This window comes from Elaeis guineensis, chromosome 9 (genome assembly GCF_000442705.2).
Source record: "Elaeis guineensis isolate ETL-2024a chromosome 9, EG11, whole genome shotgun sequence".
NCBI classification, from domain to species: domain Eukaryota; kingdom Viridiplantae; phylum Streptophyta; class Magnoliopsida; order Arecales; family Arecaceae; genus Elaeis; species Elaeis guineensis.
Window position 1 is genome coordinate 16,863,356 of NC_026001.2, and position 18,280 is coordinate 16,881,635.

General features: G+C 35.4%; 1 protein-coding gene and 1 long non-coding RNA gene across 2 annotated transcripts; both read left to right on the plus strand.

Annotated features, from left to right (window-relative positions):
• The first annotated feature begins 7,186 nt into the window (after positions 1 to 7,186).
• LOC105051415 (uncharacterized) lies at positions 7,187 to 17,014 on the plus strand. The gene is made up of 4 exons (XM_010931857.3): positions 7,187 to 7,411; positions 9,057 to 9,214; positions 10,957 to 11,023; positions 16,723 to 17,014. Exons 1-4 carry the CDS (start codon positions 7,277 to 7,279, stop codon positions 16,819 to 16,821), a joined length of 459 nt encoding a protein of 152 aa, XP_010930159.1. The 5' UTR covers positions 7,187 to 7,276; the 3' UTR covers positions 16,822 to 17,014.
• A 273-nt stretch (positions 17,015 to 17,287) lies between these two features.
• Positions 17,288 to 17,714, plus strand: LOC140851623 (uncharacterized). Its single transcript, XR_012134355.1, has 2 exons — positions 17,288 to 17,596; positions 17,684 to 17,714. It is a non-coding gene; the product is annotated as an uncharacterized lncRNA (long non-coding RNA).
• Positions 17,715 to 18,280: the final 566 nt, after the last annotated feature.

An 18,280-nucleotide genomic window follows, 5' to 3' on the forward strand; every position in this document is an offset into this window, starting at 1 on the left:
AGATCTTAGTAAAGTTCCTGAATTTTCTATATTTTTTTGTGTATTTTCACCAATGATAGTTTCTTTATTAGGGATTGATTTTAACATATCATGCTGGATTTCATTATGTGGAATCTCTGCCCTTATTGACATATCAGGCAATGGAACTTTTATCCTTTGTTCTTCAAATGCTATTCATTGTGATATAGTATTTCTATTATCACTGTCATTTTCTAGGAACTTAGCATTTCCAGTTTCAATGATTCTAATAGTATAGTTAGGAAATAAAATCTATAATCTTTAGATCTTTTTGGATAATCAATAAAATAACAACTTACTATTCTAGGATCCAATTTCTTTTCATGTGGGTTAAATATTCTTGCTTTTGCTAGACAACCCCAGACATGTACATGATTTAAACTGGGCTTTCTTCCTATCCATAACTCAAAAGGAGTTTTTGGGATAGCTTTACTAGGAACCCTATTCAATATATACATTATAGTTTTTAATGCTTCTCCCTATAAAAATATAGGCAAAGATGTATTACTTATCATAGTCCTAACCATATCCATAAGGGTATGATTGCACCTCTCAGCTACACTATTCTGCTAAAATATTCCTGACAATAAATATTGTATAATAATATAATTTTATTCTAAGAATCTAGCAAACGGTCTAAGTTTATGATCAGTTTCATCATATCTATTATAGTATTCTCCACCTCTATCGGATCTCACTATTTTTATTTTTCTATCTAACTAATTTTCAACTTCAGCCTTAAATATTTTAAAATATTCTAAAGCTTCAGCTTTATCCATTAATAGGTAGACATAACTATAATGCGAGAAATCATTAATAAAGATGATAAAGTATTATTCACCATCTATACAAGGATTAGAAAAAGGTCCACAAATATCAGTTGGTATCACCTTTAATAGTCCCAAGCTTTCTAATAGCACATTTCTTATTATTATTTTTAGATTGTTTGCCTTTTATGCAATCAATACAGATATGAAAATCAGTAAAATCTAGAGTTTTTAAGATTCCATCCTTTACTAACCTTTGAAGTTTGTCTTTAAAAATATGCCTTAGTCTTTTATGCCATAACATAGAGAAATTTTCATTCAAGATGCTATGTTTCAAACCAATATTAATATGCAAGGTCAAAAGAGATTGAGCAAACATGTGGTCTAAATTGATTTTATACAAGCCATCACATAAAATCCCATAATCAATTAAAATAGAATTCTGATAAATTTTGAGGGAATGATTAACAAAATTAAAGGTATAACCCTCCAAATCAAGTTTAGATGAAGAAAGAAGATTTCTAGAAATAGAAGGAACATAAAAGGTATCAAGAAGATCCAAAATATATCCAATATCCAAAATAAGTCTATAGGTTCTAATGGCTTCAGCTTTCGACTTTAATCGATTTTTCATTACTATAGATCTTTCTGTCTTGTTTAGTCTCTGGGTTGTAAGGAATTCCTGCATAAAATTTGAAATATGAATTGTAGCATCTGAGTCTAACCACTATGTATTAGAAAGGACATTAACTAAATTGGTTTCAAAGCATACAAGGGATAAGTAATCACCTTTCTTTTCAAACCAAATCTTTCTTTTTAGACAATCCTTCATGTGTCCTTTATTCTTATAAAAATACTTTAAACTACTTTCCTTCTCTTTGCTATCAGCTACTTATTTGTCTTTCTTTGGTGGTCCTCTTTTATGTTTATGAGATGGATTACTCTTATTTGATACCAAGTGAATACTCTGTAATATCTCCTTATGCAGTTTCTCTTGTCGCAGTCTCCCTTCTTCTTGAACATACATAGCAATCCATTTATGAATGGTCCATTTATCCTTATGTGTATTGTAAGAAATTTTGAAAGGACCATATTCAAAAGGGGGAGAGTTCAAGACAAACTATACTAGAAAGGCTTCTAAAATGATCATTTGCAAAGCATTAAGCTGACCAGCTATATTGCTCATTTTTATTATGTATTTCATAATTCCACTTACTCCATTATATTGCATTGTGCTTAATTTTGCCATCAATATGCCTGGTAGTGTCTTGTCTGAAGCTACAAATTGTTGCTCTACAAAGGCAAGGAATATTTTGGCCTTGGTGGAAGTAGGAATCGAGCCTCGAATATTTTTGACAATCTTACTTTTCATAATCATAAGACTTAATCTATTTGAATGCTCCCACTTTTCATAGAATTTTTTTCATCAATTGTACTATCATCAGATGGCTTTGAAGGTTCTTCAATTTGAAGAGTCAAATCTAAGTTCAAGCATCCTAGCTAATGCAATCAAGAGTTGTTCAATCTGAAAAGTTAGAATCATTAAACTCGAGTATGCCAAACAAGTGCCCAGAAAGTGAAACTGGTGTCATTACTATAATAAAGAAACATACTCACCAATTATCAATTATGCTATAAGTTTAATGATTATAATCTAGAATCACACATAATCCATCACAAAATTCTAGTGAGTAACCTAGTGCATCATTGCAATCCTTCCTTTGGGTAAAAATCACAATATGCTATTGGTTCACTCAATGAGTGAATTTAACTCACTCATATAGGGCTAAGAAGTTAATATAATATAATTAAGATTGTCCTATATCTTTGGGTATAACTCCAGAAATAACCAAGTTATATCAACTTATTACCCTATCCCATTAATGATTGTAAAATAATAACCATCCTTTGTGGTTGATTATTATGCCACAACTAGAAATGCAATTGATGTTATATTCAACCATATTAGCTTTAATAAAATTTATAATTCCTCATGGTAAGGCCACTTTGGCAGTCATGCCAGCTAAGTTATGAATTTCTTATGAAAGTTGAATAACATTTAACCAACTATCATATCTACAAATTTTTATACTAAATAAATAATTTTGGTTAACTCAAGTTTGATGATATAAAACTACTAATTTCTTTATGTCAAGAATATCATATCAGCAAATTTGTTCTCAAAATTAAAAACCTAATTGAGCAACCTTGCTCTAATACCAAATGTTGGGCTTTTATGGTGTTTAGGAACCAAATTCAGGATGTAACAAATATATAAAACATACCTCGATCCATAGAGTTTTGTTAAACTTGACATCGTCTTTTGAGTTCTTTAAATATCCAAATCAAGATAGTCTTCACTATCTTGATCCTTCCTCCCCAATTGTCTTGGCTTTTTTGATCTTCGTCCTCCAACTGTATTAGCTATCTTTATCTTCCTTCTCCAATTGTATTGGCTACCTTGATCTTCTTTTTCCAATTGTATTGGCTATCTGGATCTTCCTTCTCCAACCCTCTTCCTTTTATGATATCCTTACTTATGGGTATGGACTAATCTTGTTTGGATGCATGAGTGGAGAGAGGGACCAAGAGCCCTTTATATAAGCCTTTCATGGTTCTTCCCATCAATGAACCAATCAAATGGTACTCTTGATCTTCCTAACTTTCATTTAATTTTGGAATATATATTGAATGTATTTTGTGTTCTTCAAGATGAATCTAAGTTATTTATTTAATGAAAAATTGTGTCATTCATATTCATGCATGAACCAAAATGCATTTAATAAACCTAGGATGAATGTGGAAAATCAAGGGACAATGAATATAGAAAGTCAAAGGACATGATGAATGTAGGATACGTGCATGTAGATAGATTCTAAAGAAAATTTAATATGGAAAGTCAAGGGATAATGAATGTAGGTAGATGAAAAGAAAATTTAATGTGGTCATTTAGACCACTTTAATTTTCAACAAAAAAGTGATATAAAAAAAGGAATGTAATTTTTCTTATAAGAATAAAAATATCTTAAAAATTATATTTTGATTAACAATTTCATAAAATTTTATTTGATGCAATAGAACTTATACCATATTCTATTTGATTAGCGTACCAGATACAGTAAATGGTGATATAAAATATATAAAGAATGTAATTTTGTTAGAATAAAAATATCTTTAAAAAAATATGTTCTTGATTAACAATTTTCATAAAGTTGCTTTTCCTTTGGCAAAGTTCTTAATTTTTCAGTCTTCAACTCCATATAGTATATTGCTCATTCATTCTATGCCCGCTCCTTTTTCTTTTTTTTTCTAAAAAATTAATTATCTAAAAAATCTTATATTTTTTGAAAATTTTTAATTTTAGCATAATCTTTTGATTTTTTCAATCAAGTATGTATACTATCTAATTTATTATAATGTTGATCTGCCGTCAATCGATATTGAAATTTACCATTAAAGATGTATACGTGGAAATGAGGTATCTAAATTAATAAAAATATTTGAAATGTTGAACTTGTGCGTGAATAACGCCATGGCGAGGCTGTTGCCGTGCTCTTCTCCGATCATCACATCATCTTTCAAGTTTAGCAAGTCAACTTCTTCTTCCAATTGTTGGACATCAGGCAGTGAGGGCTCGTTATGTTCTTTTTGGACTTCCTCCTTCTGCTCGGAAGAGTAGTCTTCAGGAGGTAGGAGAGCTTTGATGTTGGAGATGTCATCATTGGGCTCTTCAAGAGGTTTGGTGTCATCGGGTTTGGGCTCGAAGTCATGGTGTTTCTTACTGTCAGCGAGTCTGGACTTGTCGCAGATGAAGTTGTCCACGATGTCGAGCTTCTTGGTAGTGATGCGCTCGACCTTGAGGTACTTGGAGAAGCGGCAGATGCCGATGGTCTTGCACTAGCCATAGAAGCCTTCGAGCTCCTCAAACTACTTCGAGAGGTGGCAGAAGATGTCATGGATGCGGACACATTCGAGGACTTGGAGCTCCATGAAGCAATCGATGAAGATGTTCATGATCTCGGCCAGACCATAATAGATCTAAAAACTCTTCTTCACCAATGGGTAGAGAGCAATGTGAACAATCCTATTGTTTTGTGCCGCTCCTCAAACTTGAAGCAAGATAAATGAAGTCGGGCCCTAATTGAGCCCACTCAAAATCAGTCATGTAACGTAGACTTTCTCACTGTTCCAGTGCTTACTAAAGCCGGAGCCGGGGCCGGGGGTGAAAGGGGGAAGAGGGTGGGGTCGGGGTCATAATGTCATAGATGGGGAGGCCTGACAGAGTGCGATCGTAGATGGAGATGGCATTGTAGATGGGGCGGTGGGTGCGGGGGTCCACCTCGGGGGCATCGATGGGGAGGACAGCAAAGATGGAGGTTAGGTTGTAGTAGTGGTTGAAGTCCTCCTAAATAGATCAGGGGACGAGGAGGCGCTCGATGCCGTGGATCACACCATTTGGATGAACCATCGCATTCGGATAGACCATGACAGTGAGGTCGGCCCGCTTTGCTACACTGCCGCTGGAGATGTGGATGTGGTCGGCTGCGAGGGTGCAATGGCTAGCAGATTCAGAAATCGGCTAGGAATCAGAGCTGATCCGGAATGAGATTATGTGGAATAAGATCAAAGTCTGGAGGGATGTGGGATTTCGGGGTTCGAGAAAGAATCGCTTGAACTTAGGGCCAAGATCGCGCACGAGGGCTTCGTTGCATGGGGCGAAGATGGTGACCTTATGGCAGCCCACGACGTCTTCAAGTCTGGAAGAGGAGGGCCTTCTCAATGAGCTCAATGAGCTCGGTGTAGTGGGAATCAAAGAGGGTGATGGGGATGGAGTTGGGGTTGATTTGGCCGGAGCTAGATGATGGCAACGTGAGACGGGAGATCGAGTTCTCCGGCAATGCAGAGCGAACGCCAGTGGTGAGATCAATAGAATTTATATTTGGGAATCCATGACGTCGGAAAAAGGAAGAAATACAAAAGTCAAATATTTCAATTATTTTTATTAAATTTAACACCTCATTTCCATGTGTACATCTTAACGGCAAATTTCAATATCGATTGATAGCAGACTAATATTGTAACAAATTGAATAATACACATACTTGATTGAAAAAATTAAAAAATTACGCTAAAATTAAAAATTCTCAAAAGATATAGAATTTTTTAGGTAATTAACCATTTTCTAAACTCCAAAGATTACCTCTTGGGTGGGCGGTGGGCTTGTTTGCATCTCTAACTTATTTATTAGGAAGCTTTCAATCGTAAAGGCCCAAAACAATCGGATAATATGAAAGATAAATTTCCTTTTTAGTAAAAATTCAATGAGAGCTATAAGTTATAGTTTTTCTCCGGCTGGGTTGCCAATCATTTTTTTTTTTGCCCGATGAAACTACTTGAGGTTAGCCAAACAATATCCAAGTCCGCTATTCACTATATCTATATAAAAGTGCTGATAAATTTTTGTTTAGAAGTGATAGGATCCTTATACCTCTAATAGAATAGCATCTGTCCCTCTAAACCTTCATAAATGGATCCTGAAACCTCAATTCGGATCTAATAAGTCCTAGTCCAACACAATTCTGTTATTTGAATATTGTTTTGTTGTTATGATTATCATTTATTATTTATATTATATTCTTGATAAAATAATATATTTTAAAGGTCAAATTATGTGAATTATATATATTTTTTATTGAGTCAAATTTGATTTGTCTAGCCAATAGAAAATATAGATAAAATAATGATGTTAATTTATTGTTTTTAATCATAGGAAAATTTTTTTGTGCATCATGGATGGTGCAGAACCGCGCACACCGCCCGTGATGATTGGTTCTCGTATGGGGTCGATGAAAAATTTTTTTTCGCGTATCTCAGTCTCATGCGTAAACCAATCACCGCAGACGGTGTGTGGGTTGTGCACCACCCACGGTGCATAAAAAATTCTTTTTAATCAGAGCATGGGTTGAAATTTTTGATCTGATTCATAGAAAGAGCTCAGATTCGGGTTCACAGATTTTTAACATAACCTATATTCAATCCAATCCATGGTTCAACTCATCCAATTGCACCTGTATTTATACCTATCATCCACTGCTTAATAGTAAACGCCAATTCTTTGAAACTATTACTATGTTAAATTTTTTTTAAAAAAAAATCGAGCACTTTTAAATAGGTAACGGCTATCATAACATAAAACGGCCATAACGATTTCAGTGGAGTCGTTTACATTATTGAAATCTCAACTAAACCACCAGTCTATTTTACCAAAAAAAAAAACCTCCAGTCTAAAACCCGACGGATCTACCCGGCTTGACTCGATCAACCCGTGCTTCCTGAACCCGGTCGGAGCAACTAATCATTTGAACGGTCCAGCAGCCCAGAAGCCCCAGATCGTAATCCTAACGGTACTTTCCTCTCGCTTCTCTCCATCCCTCGCCTCCGTCGCACATCACTTGCATCTCGCGTGCGTGAAGGTAGGGGAAAGGGGGGAGATGAGCTCCTATCTTTTGCCGACCCTGAGTCGGAAGAGGGAGGTCGACGGGATCATCAGGGACACCGTCGACAAGGTCCTTGTCCTCCGCTTCGGCCGCTGCTCCGATGCCGCCTGTCTTCAGCTCGACGACATCGTATGCCCCCTCCAATTTATCTTTTAGGTCGCAACATCTGTCTTAATTTTGTTGCGAATCGCATTAGGATTCTGTCATTCATCTTGTTGGCAATGATGCTTTGGTTGTTTCGATCGCAATGTTTAATTTATGACCTAAACCCAGTTTACCCTAGCTGCATTGATTCTGATTTTTTAGTACATGATTTTGAATGATGATTTGATATTGTTTTTTATAATTTACAGAAAAAAAGAAAAAAAAATCTTGTTTGCTGGCTAACATATCATGTTACTTGGAATAATTTATCAAGAATATGAAAATTTGCAAAAGGATTTTCTGACTTAGCTTTGTTTCGCTTGATTTTCTTTCTACAATCTAATGGTTTAATGATTTTTTATGTATTTGTGAATTTTTCAAATCAGTCTGCATACTGGACAGCCTATTTAAGCACTATACATTTTATCTCCACCCTAATCTTGCATGTCTCTTTGCGTATGTTGGGACAATTCAACTTACCTCCGATTCCGGCTATAGATCGGCTCATAAACATAGTATGCCGACCCATAATCAGTTAACCGACCAACAGTCGGATATTTTCAACCATCAACAGATAACCACGACAACTAAGTTAATATCCGACTTATGACCATCGACATATCAGAGTTATCGATCGATGCTTATTCGAATCTTCACAACTACCGACATATAGTCGGTTTATCTTCTCACGATCACATAAGGCTGGAATGTGCGGAACCTACATATCTAACCGTTATAAACAGTTATCAACTACGTGTCACAGTCATTAGTGGGCATAAACAGCCCATTAACTTCATAATTATGGTCCGATAATTTAGTGCAATAAAAAATGGGACCACGTGCTCGACGATTACATCTGAATTGTTTATAAAAAGGAGGTAAATAAACAGTATTGGTGAGATACTTCTGGACTGATACTGCTATTTAAAATTCTTATCTGCTGTTCACTACTCCCCACTGACTTAAGCATCGGAGGATCCCCACCGGACATAATTTCGGTCAGTAAGGACTTCTTTTACAGGTGCTCTTCTCCGACGATGGGCGCAACAGGAGATTAGCTGCAACAGCATATCTCATATGATTTTGGCTCCTATATCCTGCCTTTTTTATTACAAGCTATTACTAAGTGGTCGCTGCATGTGCTCGATCCACATGGGGAATTGATTTTTAAGTTGTAACTTTGGGGTTTGCTCGATCCACACGGGGAATTGATTTTTAACAAATGCTATTTGGAAGTTGCCGCTTGTCACAAGGAAAAAGAGGATAATTTTAAAATAGTTGAATGTTTGGATATCATTATTTCTTGTAATAAATTAAAGGCAAAAGTTCTGATCTAAATTTTGTAGATGGGAAAGGAGTCTGGCAATTACTCAGGAATTTTCAAGGAATCGCGATGGTAGCATATATAATATAGAGTAAATCTTGTTTCACCATCAACTATTTAAGCTTTACTCACTGTGATACCTACTGTCTGCAATCATCTTTTTCATCTATGCTCTCATTTCTCAAAAGATCACTTTACATTATGTTGTGCTATTTGCATTGGTAATGTTTAATGTTTCAATATTCTTATTCATTTTTTTTTCCTGCTTTTCTTAACATTATACTTTCCACCATCTTGTTTGAACAGCTTTCCAAATCCTCTCGAGAAATTTCAAAGTTTGCGACTATAGCTTTAGTTGATATAGATGCTGAGGAGATTCAGGTTTATGTTAATTATTTTGACATCACATTGATACCGTCAACTATATTTTTCTTCAATGCTCATCACATGAAGATGGACTCAGGGTAAGATTCACTCACTAACTATCACATTTTTGCACAGCTCTAGCGGTCTTTCATTGTCTTCTTATCTCTGTTTGCAGACCCTATCTTATATTTCATGTGACAATTTGAGCCTTCCGTACATCTGATCATCTTGCTATTCTAAAATTGATGATGTCCCATTTCAAGTTTAAAGTTTCAGTAATTTCCAGACTTCTTGCAAGGTTTTGCTTGTCGAAGATATGCACGATAGCTATTAATTTCTTAGATAATTGATATTATACATGTCATTTGAGCTTCCATCTGGTTCATTCTTGTTGATGGGGGTGGGCTTGACCATGTAGACTTTTGTTATATGCAGTACTGCCCTGACAAGAACTCTTTTGTCATGCTAAGAAATTTTTGGATCCAGGGTTTATTTATTTATTGTTTGTTAAACCCCTATAAAAATTTAGTTAGCCTTCTTCTTATGGACAAGCATGATATTTCTAGTATAACTTAACTTATTTTCCTAATTTATCATACTATTTTTTGTTAGTTAGAAGTCATCCTGTTCTGGTATTAGTTTCAGTCACCCAGGGCCTATAATTTTTGATGTGCCTATACGTATTTGGCCCTTGAAGTTATGATTTTCCTGTAAGTGTATTTTTTTTTTCCCTATTGTTTCCCAAGTTGCCATTTCTAACTGGACATTATGATGAAGCGAATGGGGTCATTGTAAAACCCCAATTACTAGTTGAACTTTCTCACCTGTGATTTAAATGTGTTTTAGATGCTTTAGATACATATGACTCTCAGATTCCATATTCTAAACATGGGTGGAGAGTTGGACTCATCCAAAAGCTAAGTTCAGCACGACTTGTAAACAGATCCCAAAATAATGACATGGTTTAAGGATGAAGGTTTATTATAACTTCAATATAATGTCTTATAATCTCGTAGTCTTAACCATATTCAGGAATTTGGATGGCAAACATGAAGTTTGACAACAATGTAAACATATACTGTAGTTGTTTTAAAGCATGTTGAAGTTAAAATGGTATGTACGGTTCTAGCATCTTTTGTTATTTCTTGATGTTAACTTCCTCCCAATGTAACTGTATATGATGTATAATCTGATTTATATTTTGTGACTTATGCTTATGATCATTAATTTAAGGTTTATGATAGCACATGTTGAGGTTATATCTTTCACCAAATGCATCAAATGATTCACAAATATTGAAATTTTTGAAATCAAGGAAGACATTGACATGCTGGTATTGTTTAATTAATTACTTGTCTGATAGTAGCAAAAGCTCAGGATGTAATGTTTTAATTATATTGATGAAACACCTAATAAATATAGTATTCTTATTTTTCTATTTTGAGGGAAAAGAAGGGATAACCCACCTGGTGGAATCACACAGATCCAACTTAAGGAAACACCTCCCAACTTTTAAACCTGGGACCTCCTTCATGTGGAGGAAGGTTCAACCCTGGGTTATTGCCTAGTTCTACGCCTTTTGATTTTTCTGTTCTACTATGTTATAAAAACTAGTCTAGGTATTAATTGATTTAAAATTATATTTCATATTTGTTCTAACACCTTTTCTTTTTATCGAACAAAATGCCCTAACACCTTTTCGGCTTTTCCTTTTGTTGAACAAAATACCCATATTGTACATGTTTAAGAATCATGTAGGTTTTATGTTTTCCTTTGATATATTCTAGTGCCTATTAGTGATATCTTGTTTATTGAAGCAGCTATTTTTCTTATAATTCAGGACTGCTGATCACACTAAATGGATAGGCTCTTTTCACAGCAAACAAGACTTTATTGATGTTGTAGAGGTCAGTGAGTTGTATCTATCCAGTGGATTCATATGACTTTCTGTAATTTAGCTTAGGTCTCATTGCTGTAGAATATAAACAATACTGATAAATATCCTTTCCAGGTTCAGAATGTGTTCTCATTCAGATACACTTCGATTTGGAAAATCTATTGCCCTATTATTTTGGAAATAATTGGAAAATAGTTGCATGGAACCATAAATGTGGAATGCGTATTGATTAATTGTAAGACATGCATTTTGTAAGACATGCATTTTATTTTTAAATGGCAGGATATTTTCTCATGATTATATTTTCTAAATCTACGCTGGTGCATTTTATTAGTCACTTTGTTTGGTTCCAATTGGCACATTTTATTTCATCTCTGATGAGTACAGTTGGTGTGGCAAACTATACCAATGTCTTTGTGCTCGGTTTTGTGTTTCTAGTCATTAAATTTCAGTGAAATGGATTTGTGATCTCTGGCTCATTTACTCTTTGTTCGGAGTTTTTTTTTTTTTTACTTCTACATTATCTTTAGAATATCTTGCATGGACTTTATTCTGCTCTGTTTTAAATGATCCTTATCAAACTATTGGCAGTGGTTGAATATTTTGCCTTTCTGGTCATGTAATCTTAAATTCTTAGTCAACTGGAGCATTTGGTTAAACCAGAACCTTTTGTTGTCTTTTGGCTTTAACTTTATATTATCTCTTGATTATTATAACCTGGACTGGCTTTTTCTTGTTGAACAACAGCTGTTGATGAGGATGGTTGGGAATCCCATATTTTGGTGAACCAGACTAACATTCACTCTATTTTAGTTGATTGCTAGCTCATCTCTTCGGGCCTCTATACAAATTTTGCACAGCATGCTGGATACTCGGACTTTGTTTATAAATTTGCTTTCAAAAGGTTTATGACAATGTGGACTGGGTCTTCTTTTTCCTAGAGATTATGGTTTCTGGTGATGGCTAGGTTAATTGGTGAAAGGTTTATTGCAGAATCACTAGATTTCCCATTCTTGCGAATGCATTGAATGGCCCCTAGGTGCATTCATTGGAAGAAGGAGAGGTCAGGGGATGCTATTTTTATTTTTGTTATTATTATATTAGAATTTTTTGGTAGGATTTGTCATAGGGCAAAAGAGAACTGATGATTGAATTTGATTATTTTTTATTATTAAGGAATTAGTTCTGTTTTGCATGTCCTAAGCAAATCATCTTTTAATATTTGCAAGCGAGATTTGGAGATTAAGTTGGCCCATTATTATTATTATTTTCTCAATGGAGAATGACTTGAGCCAATTATAGTCAGCTCTCAGAAATCTCAAATAAGGATTTGGATGGACTTAGATAGTTTAACAAGAGAGTAAGACAAGCGAGACTAAAAAATTTCCAATAAAGCCGTATCAGTTGCCATTGCAATGGAGTAGACTCTGCCAAGACAATATGGTCATAGAGAGGTCTATAGATGTGAGCCAACTTAAAAGGCAAATGTAGGTTGCTGTAAATCATACCTAAATAATCATAACCATCCAGCCTTTGCCCAACTAGTTGGCTTCAGCTTAATTGATCCTCATTTCTTGGTGACTTAACAGAAATTTAGTACAACACAAGTAAGGCCACACAATGTTGTATGGCTCGAAATATAAAGAAGATCCAAGTAAGCATGTCTACAGAATGAGAACATTAAGATGGATCTATGGTAAAAATAAGAAGGATAGAATAAGAAACAAGCATATTAGAGAAGCTTTAGGAATTGTTCAAATTAAGGACCAGTGATGGAGAATCAGTTTAGATGATATGACATGACAACAAAGATGTAGGAAGCTCCTTTAAGGAGGGATATTAAATTTGCATCAAAATTCCTTTTTTAGAACCAAAAAGCATATCAAGTGAGGTGTTGGTAGTCTGTTTATTGATTGTTAGCTTGCCTCTGTATCTGATGTTGCTGACCATTAGTAACTGCTTCAGGGAACGGATTGCTAAGCTTTTCTTATTGAGGAAAAGCTCTAGAAAGCACAAAAAAGGGAAAATATGGAATAGGATGCTAGATCTTATTGACGACTATCGACTTGTGAAGATCCATGCAAGAAAGAGTGCCGGATACATAATATTAAAAAATGGATGTTGTGAATGCTCGAATGGGTCTGTGTTACCTTTTTTTTATTGGAAGGTTTTGATTGAGAGAAAGCCTTTGAGATTAGGGAAAGACTTAGAGATTCTATGTATAGAAAGTCAGTTTAGAAAGATGAAGGGAAGAAATGGGACGGGAGAGGATGCTAGCCGATGGTTTTTCTTTATCGATTTGCTTTTGATAAGTGGTGTGATCATGGATACTGCTGGCAGCCAGCTTTTGCTAGAACTTCATTATGGTGGAATGAGCGATTTTCTGTTTCACTATTAGGTGATGCTGATAGAGAGAAAGCTAATAGTGAGATGTGCCTCTGGATGAAAGTAAGAATTAAACCATCAGATTCTTATATGATGGATGGTGGGTGGTGGTACTTGTGGTTGAGAGATGTAATAAATGCATAATGAAACTGTTCAGATTTGAAAGATTTATTTATCTACCATACTTTGTAACAATTTTCAGATGTCAGTAGGGACTTCCATGTCCTATAAGACAAGATGATTAACCATTTTCTTTGTTGTATGTTCATCTGGTTTTTTGCTGTGTGGGGATGAAATGGCTTTTTGTTTAGAAGGCTGGGGAATGTGGTGGATGGTTCAATTATGTTGAACTTACTCATGGAGATTGCCAAATTATCTCATGTTGCAATTTAGGAGCCATGAGCTCATAATAGAATTAACTGAAATATATTTTTGTTTCATGTAAGATTGCCAAATTGTCTCACGTTACAATTCAGGAGCCATGAGAAGCATTTTTGATTGGATATTGCTGACAAACTGAGTATTGATGGGTGATGGTTGGTGATGTTACTAAGGGTCTATTCTGAATTAAAGACAGGGGATATTATCCACTACAAGAAGCTCGAGGTTTGGGACATGTGGAGGAGGTTGTTCTATAAACCCAAGGTGTTCTAGATAGTCAGTACTCGACCATGATCATTTTATGATGGAACTTTTGTGGCTTGGGCAATGAGGTTACGAGAAAGGATATTAGTAATTTAAGAATCATAAATGCGAAATTATTTGTTTTGGAGAATCTAAGCTGGATAATCCATCTTTTAGTTTGTTAATATCAGTGGGAAGGTCTACTTTTACTCAATGGTGCTGGATAAATTCAGTCACAGTATCAGGTGGAGTTTTTGTTGGCTGGAAAGAGCAGGTATTTGATGTTATTAAGCATTGGAAGGGGACAAATTCCACTTCTATGGTTTTGAAGAATTTGAGTGGTGGGAGATTTTGGCTTCTTCAATTTATGGTTCTTCTGATAGAGATTTAAAAGAAGATGAATTAAGAAATATCTGTAATATCTTTTCTGAACCTTGACTGACTGCTGGAGATTTTAATGCCACTAGGTTCCTGGTCAAAATATTTGGTAGAATGTGCAGTTGGGCAGATAGGGAGAAGCCTTTAATAGGGTGGTTTTGATTTTATTGACTTAACTTTTATGCATAGGAGATGTACCTAGTCAAATGTTAGAGAATCTGTTTATTCAAATTGAACAGATTTCTGGTTAGTTTGGATTGGGAAGAATGATATCCACTAGCTGTGGGCAGAGACCTTCCTTGAATGGGGTCAGATCATTCTCTTATTTGCTTAGACATCAGAAATGATAATCTCCATGGGAACTTGTTCAGAATGAAAAAAAATGTAGTTAGAAAATTTGGTACAAGTTAATTTTCATGATTCTGAATGGAGTGATTAGTATTTTACTGAAAGGGAAATGATTGGAAAATTTTAAAAGCTAAGAAAAAGTTTAAATAACTGGGCTGCTTCTGAATTTGGCAGCATAATTGCTTGAAAGAATGATTTTCTGCAGACAATTTTGGTTGTTTTGGAAATGGATATGAAACGAGATTCTGTTGATCTGTCTGAAAAGCTGAAATTCGTGATGAAGTTTTGTTATAGAAGAACCTAGAGGAAAGTTTAAGACAAAAAGGGATTATGTAACTACAAAGATCCTGAGTGGGTTGGCTTAAGGAAGGAGATCACAGTGCTTACTATATCCACAGAGGGGATGGGATGACATTCATGGCTAGTGCCTCATGAGTTGGAACAAGGCCAGTAGAAGCATGGAAAATAGTTGTGGAGAAAAAATATTAAAGATTTTAATAGATCAGGAAATGGTTGTGGAGGATGTTGGGCAATTGTTTTTCAGCTTCTAGTTTTCCTTCTCTCTTCAAATTGGCTTCTCATTAGAAAGCAAATATGAGATCGCAATATAAGTGCTCAAATATAAATGAAGCCAGTTAGTCTACTTTCAGAGACTGAAACTGCTGGACAAGGTGGTGATTCAAGAATTTGGAGGTTCAACTATAGTGTTATTTTTACTATTTAAAAACTTTTTATAGATTTTTCAACAATGATAGTGTACGGTGCCTTTTTCCTAAGTTCTTGTGTGTTTTCAGCTGAGCTGAAAGAAGGAATGTTTCATTGGTTAACAATAAATAATAGAGGTCTGACTTTAGACAATTTACCAAAGAGAGGTCCCAGCGGACGTACTGACTGTTTGTTTTGAAGGCAGGCCACAGAAAGTGAAGTCACCTATTTCTCTACAGCAATTTTGCTATATTTGTTTGGAACTTCCACAAGGAGACTTTAGGGATAAAGGGAAAACCTGCAAGTCTCCTTCTGTTATGGTCAAAATGTTAGGGATAAGAAAGTTGGATCAGTTTTTTAAAGGAAGGCTTGACCCTTTTTATTTGAAAGTTGTGGTAATAGAGGAATAGATGGATTTATTCTAATAATGTGACTAGTCATCAGCAATTTATTATACTTGTAAACCAGTGGGCATTTGATATTTGTTCTGCTAAGAGTCTAGTAAAAAGTCATTCTTCCAGATCTTTCCTCTTGTGGTGAAGATGCTGGCTACTGGGAACAACTGCTGGAGTTTCCTACTTCCGATCAGCATGATTAAGGGAAGCTGGTGTTGTCATTTTTTGTTATGTAGTTTGTGTTTTGCTGTGTTAGAGAGCTGATTTCTTTCCATCATTCTGGTTGGTTACTTGGTTTGCTTTTCTTTCTGTTTCTTTAGGCAGGATTTCTTTTTTTTTTTTCCTTCTTCTCTTTTTGTTTTTTTTCTCCTTCCTTCACGCTTAGTTCAGTTAACTCTTGTGCCGCCCACCTCATTTTCTGAATGTGTACTGATCCAACCAAACCAACCATCCCCTGTTGCATGACTTTCTCACAAGTCTGAGAGTAACTTCCATCATGCTTTCCATATACTGTCAGTATTTTATATTCTTTTTTGCTGTATCATGTGTTTGCTTCCACTTTATTGTTGTCATGCATTCCTCCTGGTAACATTATGTCTCCCAAAAGCAGTCATCTTGCAAATATAGCTTATATTATCAAGCTTTCCATATCTCAAATATGAGACTTACAGCTGGTAATGTTTAACCTTGCGGTGTATTGAGTCAGCTATTGCTTTTTTTTTAAAAAAAAAAAACTGAATGTCTGTTTGCTTTTGGATCAATCTTCCTCACAATGTAATTTTATTCCGTGTCCTTTTATTTATTTATATATGTCATGTGTGAGGTATTCTCTGGAAAGGATTTCAAACTTTGCATTCTGTGATTCTGTTTGCAGACTATATTTAGAGGGGCGATGAAGGGTAAGCTGATTGTGAGCTGTCCACTTCCACCAGAGAGGATACCCAGATTCCAGCTGCTCTTTAAGGACTTGTAATACAAAAACAGTGTGTATATAATTGCGAAGGGCAATGTTATGAAACTCATCACTCGATAGACTGCCATGAGTTTGATGAGCGAGTATATGGCAGATTACAGCCGGTGCCTGGTAATCTTGCTTTAAGCATTCCGTAACTATGTTGGCTTGTCTTATCATAGTTATTGGAAAAATCAAAATATTCCACTGATTATATTCTTGTTTGCATATGGGGATGCCTGTATATGCAACTGTATGATAAATAGCTTGATGGTTGTGCCACCAAGGTGGTTGAGGCAGTGATGGTGATGATGTTGGCAGTGTGACTGATCATGATGCTGAATGGTGGTGTTGATTCACAGTTTGACGGTTGGGCCTTAGGTGGATGAATGAGATTTCCATTAATTTGTCATGCAGGTTGCAGAATTAGGGCACTTCAGTTTGTTGGGGTTGGGGGGGGCGGGGGGGGTGTGGTTGTGGGGGGGAGGGGAATGGAACAGAAGCCAAGGATTGTTTCCTTATAGCTTGGATGTGCAGTGATGGATTAAGATGTTTCAGAAGACCTTGATAGGGATTGGGGTGCTCGTCAGTGCAACCTTGTTGTCAAGTCTCGATGTGGGGACACTGATGTAAAGTTTAGATGAAGATGAGAATATTGATGACAAAATTATATTTACATGGAGATGGAGGATATGAATCTCAGTATTGGTCCTGCTGTGCCTCCTAATTTGACGGTAGAAGTGGAGTTTCAGTTTGAAACCCAAACATACAACTCTTGGATGAGATTTACAAGAAGGTCAGTCAGAGTCGTCCTTAGGCTAGAGTTGATGGTATGATAAATTTACACTATTTCACAAAAAATTCTTTTCGTTTTTTGGAACAGGATGCATGCCACAGAGCAGCCATTTATCTCTCATTCTGGTTAAACCCTGCTTTTATCATCTTAATTCAGATACTTTCAGAGTATCGTAAGATATGCATACAATCTTGACGCATTGGCTGGTTTGGAGTTATAAGTACCGTGTAAAGATTGTGATTAAGTGATCTCCTTTGAACCTTCTGCTGACAGGACTTGCATGAAATTACTACCTCTCAACCGCTGCTGAATCCTATTTGCTTTGGGGATTTATAGTGGTAACTAAAGCAAGGAGAACCAGAACCTCTTGAATGATTTGAGATGATGCCAGGCGTAACATGTTCCTGATGTGACTTGGAAGTTATTCCATGTAGCCTAAGAGTTTTCTTTAGCTCTCTTATCCAGATCAAATATGATCAATACAGAAGTTATAATCTGATGCAGAATGTTATAATATGCTATAAGATGTCATAATTTTTTAGGTCATATTATGATATCATATGTGTAGAAAGTCATAATATATTACAGAATGTCATAATTTTTTTCAAAGAATAGAGATATTTTTATCGTATAAAATTTTTAAATAAAAAAAAGAAACTACAGGTATTAAATACGTATTGAAAA

Excerpts from the sequence above, each read along its gene's own strand:
- LOC105051415 (XM_010931857.3), top strand. The coding sequence starts at position 7,277 with ATGAGCTCCTATCTTTTGCCGACCCTGAGTCGGAAGAGGGAGGTCGAC. Across the intron at positions 7,412-9,056 it reads GTCTTCAGCTCGACGACATC|CTTTCCAAATCCTCTCGAGA; the intron begins GTATGCCCCCTC and ends TTGTTTGAACAG. Across the intron at positions 9,215-10,956 it reads CACATGAAGATGGACTCAGG|GACTGCTGATCACACTAAAT; the intron begins GTAAGATTCACT and ends CTTATAATTCAG.